The 12470-nt window shown below is 34.3% G+C and overlaps 1 protein-coding gene across 2 annotated transcripts in view; it reads right to left on the reverse strand.

The window, feature by feature from the left end:
• The window catches only part of MSRB3 (methionine sulfoxide reductase B3), a gene marked incomplete at both ends in the record, with an annotated part of 152584 nt that overhangs the window by 113732 nt on the left and 26382 nt on the right, over positions 1-12470 (reverse strand). Inside the window, one exon of one of the 2 annotated variants that reach the window (XM_084255711.1) lies at positions 11940-12066. The exons of the other annotated variant lie outside the window; for it this stretch is intronic. Within the exon in view, the coding sequence (XP_084111837.1) occupies positions 11940-12066 (127 nt within the window). The remainder of the gene's footprint in view (positions 1-11939; positions 12067-12470) is intronic. 2 annotated transcript variants of the gene reach the window in all.

Genomic DNA, 12470 nt, shown 5'->3' on the forward strand with positions numbered 1-12470 from the left:
AAACATGTCTTGATGCAAAAGGCACTTTCTAGCTTGCAGAGCATATGAGTAAAAAGAGAATTTTGAAAGCATTGCCATCATCAAGTGACAATAGTGGAAGAGAAAGTCACTTAACTTCAAGTCTATCTGATTGCATGTGAAATGTCTGACAAAGTTGAAGTTCCCTGTTTTTAATTTTTTTTCCAGTATGGGTCTTCACTAGAACATCATAGCCCATACAGAAAAAAAAAAAATTGAAAACAGACAGGCTCATTTCCATTCTACATTTCACATGCAATCAAAAAGACTTGCAAAAAATAGCTTTCTTCCACCCTCCCTTGCCTCCATGGGAGCACAGACTACAAGGGAGATGAGAGGTACCACCCACAAAAAGGAAGGAAAGGAGCCCTCCCTAGATTAGCAGACAGAATTTTATTTAAATGTAACATTAAGTATACTTCATTAAAAAATAAAATTTATACTAAGACCTCAGCTTTATGAATTTCTAAAATTACCTTATCATCCAAATCAAATATAAGATCTAAACTAATTAAGCACAATGGGCAGCAAACAAGTCTGCAATTGCCACCCAATGGAAGCTAAACCCAAATCTATGCATTCCAGAAAAAATCTGAGATACTATGCTTGATCTTAGCCAAAAGGTCGAGAAGCAATAAATCTGAGAGACACTAGTTTACCACTCAGATAAAAGACAATGTACAGGCATATCCTGCATTATTCAACATCTCTTTGAGAGACAGTACACAAGTAATATTTGGTCATTTTTGCATCCCTGGTACCAGAGTAAACACTAAAGATGTATGTGTGTGTGTGTGTATATATATATATATAATATTCCCCCAATTTCTCCTTTCTAAAACTGAATCTACATTTTATCTTGACTGATTTTGCTTTACTATATTAGCTGATACCACTTGCATGAAAGACTGAAGTACTTTCATCAGGATAGAATTCTTACCACCTTGACATCATACACATTTAATCACACTGTATTTCTCAACTTGTCTAGAGAATATATACATATATATCTATATATATCCCATTTAAATACTTATTCAATGCTACACTTTAATAATTGTTATTCAAATTTTCCTCTAATTTGGAGGGTGAATGAAACATGCATATGTGGAAGACTAAAAAGGTAACCCCAAAGTTATTTAGACATGTAAACAGCTGACAAATTAAGATAAAATAAATATTCCTCCTAAAAGATGCTTTCTAAATGATGCCTTTTCTATGTATCTTAGGATATAGTTTTTTTTTTATTTTTTTATTTATTTTTTTTAATAGAGACATGTTTTATTTGTTTGTTTGTTTGTTTTTTGTTTATACATGCACTGGGTACAGTCAGAAACGTGGGAGGGTGAGAGAATTCACCAGAGCCAGAGCGGGGAGCAGAGCAAGCAGAAGGACCAAAGTACACTGCTGAGGGGAGCAGCGGGCGGCAGGAGAGGTCTGCGCGCCATGTGGGACCCTCCTCCGGTGGCCGGGGAGCAGCCGGGGATCGAACCGGCGCTGCAGAGGCTGCGCGCAGCTTCGCAACCCAGCGCTCAACCGCTGCGCCACCGGGGAGGCCAGAATATAGTTTAAAAACTGCAACAATAGGGCCTCCCCGGTGGCGCAGCGGTTGAGCGCTGGGTTGCGAAGCTGCCCGCAGCCTCTGCAGCGCCGGTTCTATCCCCGGCTGCTCCCCGGCCACCGAAGGAGGGTCCCACATGGCGCGCAGACCTCTCCCTGCCGCCCGCTGCTCCCCTCAGCAGTGTGCTTCGGTCCTTCTGCCTGCTCTGCTCCCCGCTCTGGCTCTGGTGAATTCTCTCGCCCTCCCACGCTTCTGACTGTACCCAGTGCTTGTATAAATAAAATAAAAAATAAAAATAAATCTTTAAAAAAAAAAAAAAAAAAAAAAAAAACTGCAACAATATTTGCTTAACAGATCAGTAAAATTTAAAAATAGATGTATTTATTTATTTATTTATTTAATTTATTAATACTCTGTATCTTTATTATATCTCTAGAGTTCCACATTCAAACACTTTATTATAACTAATATTCCACTAATTCTCTGAGCTTGACTTTGAGCTTATCAAATCTAGCATTCCCCAAAATGTATTCTATACAACAATGACTTAGAAGAAAAAAATGGCCAACAGGTTGTTCCTTTTAGAGGACGAGGTATCAAACCAGATTAGGAAAATCTAGGTTACATGGGTTTCTTAGTTAAGACATTTTCAGAAACTTCCTTATGCTGTTGTATATTATCAAATGTGTGGTATTTTAACACACCATTATTTTATATTCCACTGGAAAAGCAAAAAAAAAAAAAAAGTTGCCAATCAATGACACAATATTTTCTAATCACTTTTTAAGCTATATCCTGACTGCCAAGATGATAAATGTAAAACCACTACATCTTAGAATTTATAAAATACAATATGCAAAAGTTCTCAATTTGATGATGGGATCAGCGTTACAAGGTAAATGGTGTTCCTCATTTGGGAAAGCAAGCACTTATAGTGCAAAGTCCTCATGAGGAAACAAGGCCCAAAGAAGTTACTTGAGGTGAGGGGGAAGCAAACATTGTTTAAAAATGAACAATGATGTAAAAAATATATAAATAAAAAGAAAATTAAAAAAAAAAGAAGTTACTTGACATGGTCACACACCAGGTTAATGACAGCCAGGTTCTCTTGTCTGCAGCTTTCCACCTTTGATTTATTCATTCATTACATTTCTCTCTTGAAGCCATGCTTTGTTGTACTTTGAGATGCCCATCTTTTCACTTGATGGCCATGGTCCATTTCTACCTCCACACCGCTAACTCCCATCCATACCACCTCCTACTAATTATATTTATGCATCTCTTCAACATGCTTCAGAAGAACTACCATGGCTTCAAATTCTATTCCAAGAAGCCAGTCTGCCATTCTGAACATAAAGCACAACACTTCTCACTTCTTTTACTTCCTCTCTCTGTAGTAAAGCAAAGGAAGAAGTGTTTATATAGAATCATAAAACCATCAAGTGCATAACTTCTTTCATCCTATAGATAACAAAACCTGGCTCCAAACCTGGATCTTTCTTACTAGAATGCACATTCCTTAAAGACAGAGATCAAATTACTTACAATGTGACATAATTTTGACACCACTATTCACAACCATTCATTTATTCATTCCACAAATATCTGTTGAACATGTGTTCTGTGACCACACGATTCTAGTTGTAAACAGGTGATAGTGAACTAAACAGATTAAAAAAACTCTGCCTTTCCAGAGCTTTTCTTGCAGGAACCAAAGATTTTCCTGAAAATAGATTTTGGGTGATTAAACCCATCACCTTTCCCAAAGTAATTTGATGCCTCCATCCCTTTTTATTTTTATTTTTCCAGGTTTATTCTCTTTTACAAACAGAAATTAAAGTTGCGCAGAATAAACTTCTGGAAAATATCAGATAACATTTATAGCTGAAGGTTATATTTATTATGGAAGATTTAACAAGAAATTTATATAATTCTCAGCTTATAGATAAATAATAGGAATAAAAGGTACAAAACAGATTCTTCAGGTCATGAAATAAATAAACACAAATTAAATTAAATACAAATTAAACTTTCAGTCTATTTCTTCATCAATACTGATATGATAGCAAGTTCTGAAAGTGGATGTGATATTATCTGAAATTGGTACTATATTAAAATAGTAATCAAAATGGAATATAAACAACTGTATTGTTCTATGAGCAGCACACGTCTGCAAAAAAACAAAATCTTAAAAACTACAAGTATAGAGTTCTGAATTTATTTGCTTGCTAAAAATTCAAATAATCTAATGATTTAAATTAACATTCCTTTCTGTGCTTGCAATTCTACGATTGAAAACAATAAATATATCTAGGATTGAAGTAAATGTTTATTGTGGTAATTACTGAGTAAATTTAAATTCTCTAAGTGCATATTTATAACAAATTACTTAAATTTCTTTGTCATTTTTTGGTGTAACTTTTATAACATGCATCTTTAAGTGATTAGTATAAATGCAAATATACAAATATTTAAAAAATAGGGAATTGAACTAAAGAAATACCATTTTCAATTTTTCAAATAAATGACTTGAAATGCAAAGGCAAATAAAGTAATGAGAGATAATTTGCCATTGCATCTAAATAAAATCTATTTATAGCATTTTAAATTAAAATATAAGCAAAAGCAGTCATAAGAAATTCAATCTCTAAATAAAATATTTATGATTAAGCTATAATCTAGAAAAGACTGATAATGAATATTCATCAAGTATCTAGCCTCTACACAGGCTGAGTCTTTGTTAACTGTCATTCCTGCCTCATTTCTTCATTAAACATATATTTTTAAGAGCACGAGCTGGCTCATTTTAATTAATCCTTCTATGATCAGTTAGATGACACTATTGTGAACATCTAATAACACTACTTATATGGTTCCCCGAAAGTCCATATTGCCTAGCTAATTTAACCCTGTAGAATTACTTGTTTCCAGAACTCATAATATGCTTTATATTCTTTAGGTCACTGTAAATTAACAAGTAAATTTCTCAAACAAAGCTAAAACTTAGAGTGTTTGTTGATGCCCAATTTATCTGTTGCTACTAAACATTTCTATGTATTTTACAATTATTAATGCATAATATATTTAACATAATAACAAAATTCACATTTAGCCAAACATATGCCCAACACCTTATTCATACAGAAGTACTGTTCTATAACAATTCAGCTTTGTGTGCAAATAATTTTTAAAACTCAATGTGGTAATTAGATGCTGTACAATTTTCAATATTAACTAAAATTTTAGTATATTTTGTGTTAGAAATAAAATAGCTGCATCAGAATAAACAAGTAGGCACTTTTAATATAATTTTTCTTAGTTTCTGAAAATAATTTACATAAAAATTACTTACATTGAACAGTCAACATGTTAAACTAATAACATTTTCAGTATTCTATAAATACTCAAAACATAGCAGCAATACAAAATGTGAAATTTTCTTTAAATTCTTGGGTGGTCCGCTGAAGAAAATTTAGCTGCATATAAAACTATAAATTACTGTTAAATCAGCTATTTTGGGTGCGAGATAAGTTAATTTATGAAAACTTGTTTTAGTTTATAGAAAGTCTACAATGAAAGACAATTTCAATGAGATGTCCAAGCATAAGGGAGTTGAAATCCTACTGAAAATGGAAAAAGGTTTTACACTCTACAAATATTGTTTAAACATTATATAAGCAGAAAAATTTGTGGTTTGTAAATCCATATGTTCTTATCTGGATATTCTTTACATACTTTTGTTTAAGTTTTCACAATGCACCTATGTGCTAGTGCTATCAGTAGCCTTTCATGCTGTGAAAAAATGTAAATCTAGTGCCATCTACTGGAAAAAGTGAATACCATTCAATTACATGCAAACAACTTTATGAATGTCAGATGAAATGTGCTTTTTGAAAAAAGATTTCTTTACAAAAAAAAATTTCCCCAAACCATTTTGATATAATGGAAAAAAATGGGAAAGACTAACATGTAAGAATGGTGTGGCTGAATTCCACTGGTGATATCAATACAAAAATCAGATATGCTATGTTCTGATCAGAGTTTTTGTATGAGTTTCATGTGTATCATTCACAACACAGATTCTGAACCTGCAGTTAAAGAGTTTTGCCTTAGGGTTTCAGAATATCTAATAAAAAAATTTTGAAATTATATGAAAAATTGTGAAGGTGTACATATATATTTTCTAATGAGGAGAGTCATAACTTTAATCAAAGACCTGGGGAGATGGCTCATCTTTTCATGAGCCAAGTTTTGGAAAAAAAACAAAAACAAAAAACTAAGAAATCTATTCAGTAGGTCAACAGCAGCACACCTATAATTTTTTTTTAAGATTTATTTATTTTTATACAAGAGCTGGGGTACCGACCAGAGGTGCAGGAGGGTGAGAGGATTCACCAGACACAGCGGGGAGCAAAACAGGCAGAAGGACCAAAGTACACTGCTGAGGAAAGCAGTGGGCGAGTCAGGAGAGGTCTGCTGCACCATGTGGGAATCTCCCTGGCCAGACGGGAGTCGAACCTGTGCTGCAGAGGCTGCAGACAGGTTCACAGCACTGCACTTAACTCCCTGCGCCACTGGGAAGGCCCCGATAGTTATTTTTTAAGGTAAAAATATTATCAGCTACAATTAATGAATTATTGTCAGCTAAAACTTGAATAGTAGTATTTCTAATTTATGGATGTTGTTTTGATGCATATCTCTAGTATTTCCTCTTTACAAATGGAAATTTTAAAGCATAAAAAATATTAATTTGCTCCAGAGGAAAATGATCCAGAGTGATCAAGAGAGCCAGAATTCTTAAATCTCATGTTTAGTACAAAAGGTACTTATTATTCCCTTCGTCAAACAGTTTATCTATCAACAAAACTCAAATTGAAAAATTGGAATAATATACATTGAATCTGTGTTACCATTTTTTGTTAGTTCCATGATTTATAGCTAAGATATCCACTTACATTATATTAATGCAATAAAGTGAGAAAAGAGAGGATAAATTGTATTTCACAACATTATCAAAAGGCAATCAAAGTAGGAACTTTACTTTTAACCTTCCCTTACAAAAGAGTCTCAATAAATTTATACCGTTAAGCTGTCACTTCACCAACATGTTAACTTTCCAAATGTTTATCCATTCATTTAACAAATATTTATTAAGTGCCAGGCACTGTGCTAAGCTCTGGAGCCACAAGTCCGTGATTCTCACAGAGTTCTAGTTAAACATGATATTCTATGACTTATAAACACCATTTGCAAATTATCTGCCTTTAAGTCTTCTTTGAATATTATGATATAATTTCTTTACAAACCACCTAACAGCCATGTGGCTCTTCAACTTATGCACACTGTTAAAGATGCCACTAAAGTCAAGTAACAGTAACAGCCATATATTATGTGTATGATGCTAGAGAAAAGTGTAACTAATTACAGCTGTTTATACAAATGCTCTTACTTGGCTGAAAGCTACCATAATATCTAAACTACAATTAGACATAATTTTTATCAACCACTGAAACTATGTATAAAACTGTGCTTCCCAATCCCTCCTCAGATAATACTTCAGTTGACTTAGAGGGAAGGAATTCTAATGTTCAAATATGGAAAATATTTCTGTCCTCCCACCACAACCTAGCAGATTTTTCTGTAAATTCCAAGACATTAATTAATACTGAGCTTTATGATTTGATTAAGTCAAAGCCAATAGTGAAAACAAATTCCAGCCAATAAAATCATAGAATTTCAATACTGAATAGATTAAATTGAATACCTCATTTTAAAGGTAAAGAGACTGTGATCTAAAGAGATTTACTGATATGTTCAAGGTCGAACAAGTTAAAGACAGAGCTGTGGTGAGTTTTCTGACTCCTAATCCAGTGCTCTCTTTAATACATAAAAGAAACTGTTATAGGAAATTAAGAAGAAATTCTGAGAGAGGAAAAAAAAATACCTTTAATTACAAACATGAGTGAACCATAACTCAGATGCACTTAATAAATTCTAAATTAAAGTGATACTTCGTTAAAAAATAACAAGAAAGTCAAAGCTGAAAAACAATATATCACTCTTCTGAGATATGGCCTTTATATAGGTCAATCCAGTTATAATCAACTTTAAGAGCTCATTCCAATTATTTTTTTTTTTTAGTTCTGGAATTATTTTGCATTGAATAATATCCAGTTAGTAGAGTACTAGCTAGGGAGGAGAAATCTTTTTGATTTACAGAAATTTTCTAATAATGGGTTTTAATCAAGGAATAGTAAATTAAAGCAAGACTTCAAACTTTCATCTTAATTTCCTATATCTCCAATTTTGGCCTCTTTTCTCCCTACTTGTATGAAGTAACAGGGATTAAAATTCCCACTTCAATTCCACCTTTAGATTTCAAGCTTTAAATGGTTTGTTTCACTATTACATCTTTAACATTTCTCTATTATTAAGGATAAAATTCAGAGAAATAGATGCCAAATACTAATATTTGAGTTATAAAATATATAGAAACTGAAAGACTGACTTTCATTAACACTTCAAAGAGTAAGGGATACTTAAATAGCCAAGGAACTATGCAATACTTATGTAGCCATTTTGTTTATCAAATTAAAATGGGCTTACGTGCCCTAAGTAAGAAAGACAATTTCTCTGAACTTCCATCAATACAGGAAAATAAGAATTTTTAAAATGTGTTGTATATTTATAGGACTTGAATCATGGCTTAGCAGATATATATATGTAAAATAAAGGCATCAAAACAACAAATTCAGATGGTTATTTCTCAAAGTATATCTATGATTCCTAGTAAAACAAAAATAGTTAAAAGAAAGTTTGAAAAAGTTAGAAATATATACATATCTAAATGTTTTTAAAAGACTATTGTACTAGAAAAATGCAAAACTAAATATCTATGTAGATACAGATATCTACAGTGTACTTAATGAGCATTTACTTAACGTGAGCATTTACTTAAAAGTGGTGTTTACTACATGACAACCACTGTTCTAAGTGCTTTGAAACTCTTTAATTCCATGATTGTCGGATCTCGAGGAATACCTTGTTAATTAATATGTTCTTTCTAAAATTACTTAGGCTCTTCAGTAAATAGCAAACTTGTTAAAAGAACTATGCTGGTGTTTTCACACATCAGGGCTTTTTTTTTCCAATGAAAAACATGGTTATATATGAACAAAATGACTTCCGTACTCTAACTGCTATATGAAATATGGCTATGAAGAAGTTCCCTATGATAGAGAGACTACACTGGCTTTTGTCCCTCAAGTTCATATGCAATGCAACAGATAAGCATTGTCAGTTCTACAACCAGAATCTCGCTCTGATCTATCCATTCCCTTTTTTCCAAATCTACTGTAATGACCATTGCTAAGGTTCTTAGCACAAGAGTCCCTCCAGCCCCAAACCCCTCCTACTCTTTGGTTGCAGTGCAGGGGAATTGTAGGGCAAGGGAAGCACAAGTATTGAGAAGAGCTGCTGGGGTCTCCATACATTAAGTAAACTTCATTAGCATCTCAAGTCACCACATATAGACATAAAATCTATTTTTATAGCATGTTTACTATTCAAATAGACCTTTAAGACAAACGCCCTATCCTCCTTTCAAATCAAGTTGCCATTCCAGTGGCTTCATAACATATCTAGAAGCAGCACTGACCTTCCATCATATGAAATCAATAAACCTTATAAAATGCAATTCAAATCAAGTTATTGTCCCATCAGCTCTTCCCCAAGATTTAAATTCTTTAAAGCATCATATAAAATATTTCACCAAGTTTGTTTTCCTTCCTGATTCAACTCTTCTACTTGCCCTCATCCATTCAAGCCAGCCAGATTAAAATACCTGCATTTCTCTAAACATACCTCGCTCTTTCAATCTTCATGCTTTGTTCTTCCTCTTTGGTGTCTAGCTGCTGCTTATAGACTGAAATTCAGTTCTAGCACTATATCATCCATGAATCCCTCCTTAAGTTCAAAGACCTTCCCTGCCTTCCAGAATTTTTTCCCGTAAGAAAAGAGGCATTATTCATTCTCCTCAGGAGTCCCCTAACATCCCAATGCAAAAATACCTTCAGTCTAGTCCCATCATCACATGGTTCAATGATTCTCACAAAGTTCTATCTCAACATCATACTTATTAAAGAAATCAACTTAATCTTGTTTATCATTCTATCCTCACTGCTTCACACAATGCCTGGCACCACAGTTAATACTGAATGAATGTTTGAGGAGTTGGAATTAATTTCTCTATATAATACAGGAGTGAAAATATGTGCACTAATAAAACTATAAATAATGTTGACAATAATCACAGAAAATACCTTACATTGTGATTTTCATATAAAATTAAAATATTAAACTTATAGACACAATGAAATGTTGGAATTTTATGCCTCAACTGCTTAAATGCTTAAAATCACATTTTTAAGTGTGTGGTGTTTCTAACAAGAACTATTTGACACATGCTACATCAGTTGTTTATAGTTGACCCTTGACCAACACAGGAGTTAGGTGTTACAACACCTGCACAATGCATAGTCAAAAATCCTTGCAGGGGGTGGGGGGAAGCAAATATTGTCTATAAAAATGTAAAAAAATTAATAGGGCCTCCCAGGTGGCACAGCGGTTGAGCGCTGGGTTGCGAAGCTGCCCGCGGCTGCAGCACCGGTTCGATCCCCGGCTGCTCCCCGGCCACCAGAGGAGGGTCCCACATGGCGCGCAGACCTCTCCTGCCACCCGCTGCTCCCCTCAGCAGTGTACTTCGGTCCTTCTGCCTGCTCTGCTCCCCGCTCTGACTCTGGTGAATTCTCTCACCCTCCCGCGCTTCTGACTGTACCCAGTGCATGTATAAACAAAACAAACAAACTAAATAAATAAAAAACATGCCTCTATTAAAAAAAAAGAAAAAAAATTAATAAATGTTAAGATTTAAAAATTTTAAAAAATAAAATATGTAATGCATTGCAAATAGATTGTAAATGAAAATTAAATTGAAATGATGCCTAGGGAAAAAAAAAATCCATGCAGGTTTGCAGCAACATGGATGGAGCTGGAAGGGATCATGCTCAGCGAAATAAGCCAGAAAGAAAAAGAAAAATACCGGATGGCCTCACACATAGCAGGAATCTAGAAAACTTAAATAAGGGACCAGGAAAAAGAATAACTATAAGAAAGAAAATATCAAAATCAACAAACAACTATGAACCAGAGACACTCTATGGGGGGTGGTGGGCAGGGAAAGGAGGGCTTGGGGTCAAAATAAGGAGGTTGTGATTGTATGGGGAATATAAAAATAAAATTTAAATTAAAAAAAAATCCATGCAGAGCTTTTGACTCCCCAAAAACTTAACTACCAATACTGTGCTGTTGACTAAGAAGCCTTATCTATAACATAAGTAGTCTATGAACCACATATTTCGTATGTTATAGGTATTAAATGTTGTATTCTTATGATAAAAAAATGTAATTAAGAATAAAAAAGGAAAAATAACTTTATAGTACAGAACTGGATTTAATGACAGTATAAGTTTATATCATCTGTTTATTAATAAAAACCTCACACAGGGCCTCCCTCGTGGTGCAGGGGGTTGAGAGCAGCGCTGTGAGGTTGTCCACAGCCTTTGTGGTGCGAGTTCAATCCCCGGCCAGCTGGGAGCAACCCACATGGCTTGGCAGACCTCTCCTGTCTCACCCACTGCTCCCCAAAGCAGTGTGTTTTGGTACATCTGCCTGTTCTGCTCCCTGCTCTCTCTGATGAATCTTCTCACCCCCTGCGACTCTGGCCTGTACCCCACTTCTAAAAAAAAAACCTTACACATAAATGCACCCATGCAGCTCAAACCTGTGTTGTTCAAGACTCAATTGTATTTGATCACTGTTAAGTAAAACACCTTTTTTAACTGCAATAAATAAGTCACTCTATTATACTAGAGTTGATTTTTTTTTTTTCTCAAGGAATGGTCACATGTGGAATGCAAAGCACTTTAATTGCTTTTTCAAAATGAATGTCCCAATTTATGTCATTTGGGACAGCTTCTTATCAAGATTACCAGACTTTCATGAACCTTCTGACTTTCAGATGCATAGTAAGCATTACAGAAAAAGAAGATATCATGAAATATTAGTGACAATAATATACTGAGCAAGAAAACTGCACAATGTTTCCAAAGTCTATAAGGATTGTGGAAATGAATGTAACTAAAAGTAAGGAGGTGACTCATAACCAATTTCCATCTTCAAGTTAGGTTCCAAGTAAAAGAAAACAAAATTTAGCAAAGCATTATGGTATATCATTTCCTGCAGCAGAAACACCCACCCGGACCAGCGCCCTCGCTAAGCATAGAGTACAAGAAGTAGCAACCTGAGGGAAGCCCACAGGCTCGAAGGGCTACTGGCTGGCTCTTTGTCACCAAATGCAGCAGGTTGAATGCAGACATCACTGTGATATCTTCACCAATAAAACGAGAGGCAAAAAACAGGGGCAAGAGCTAAGTAGGAGAAAAAAGAAAACAAAAACAAATTAAAACATCACAAAGGTTAAAGACATTCATTGTACAATTGATGGCTACAGCTTTATCTGGAACTGTACACACACAGTGTTAATAAATCCCAAATGTCTATTTGTCAGATGGCGGGCTTACTTTCAACCCAGACTTATTTATATTTTACTAATAAAATACACACATATAATAGCAATGTAATCTGTGAACATATTTTGCAAGAAGTTGAGAATAGAGATGAAGTTTAAAACAGTTGAAAGGAACAAGGGTTTATTGAGTTTAGGTATCACGTGGCATGAATTTTCTAGGGTCTAATATACATATTGCATCATTTAATTCTTCTAATACATTTAGGAGGTAGGTTTTATCCCCCAAATACACAGGTGAGGAAA

The sequence above is a fragment of the Talpa europaea genome (genome assembly GCF_964194135.1).
Source record: "Talpa europaea genome assembly, chromosome: 15".
Classification (NCBI taxonomy): domain Eukaryota; kingdom Metazoa; phylum Chordata; class Mammalia; order Eulipotyphla; family Talpidae; genus Talpa; species Talpa europaea.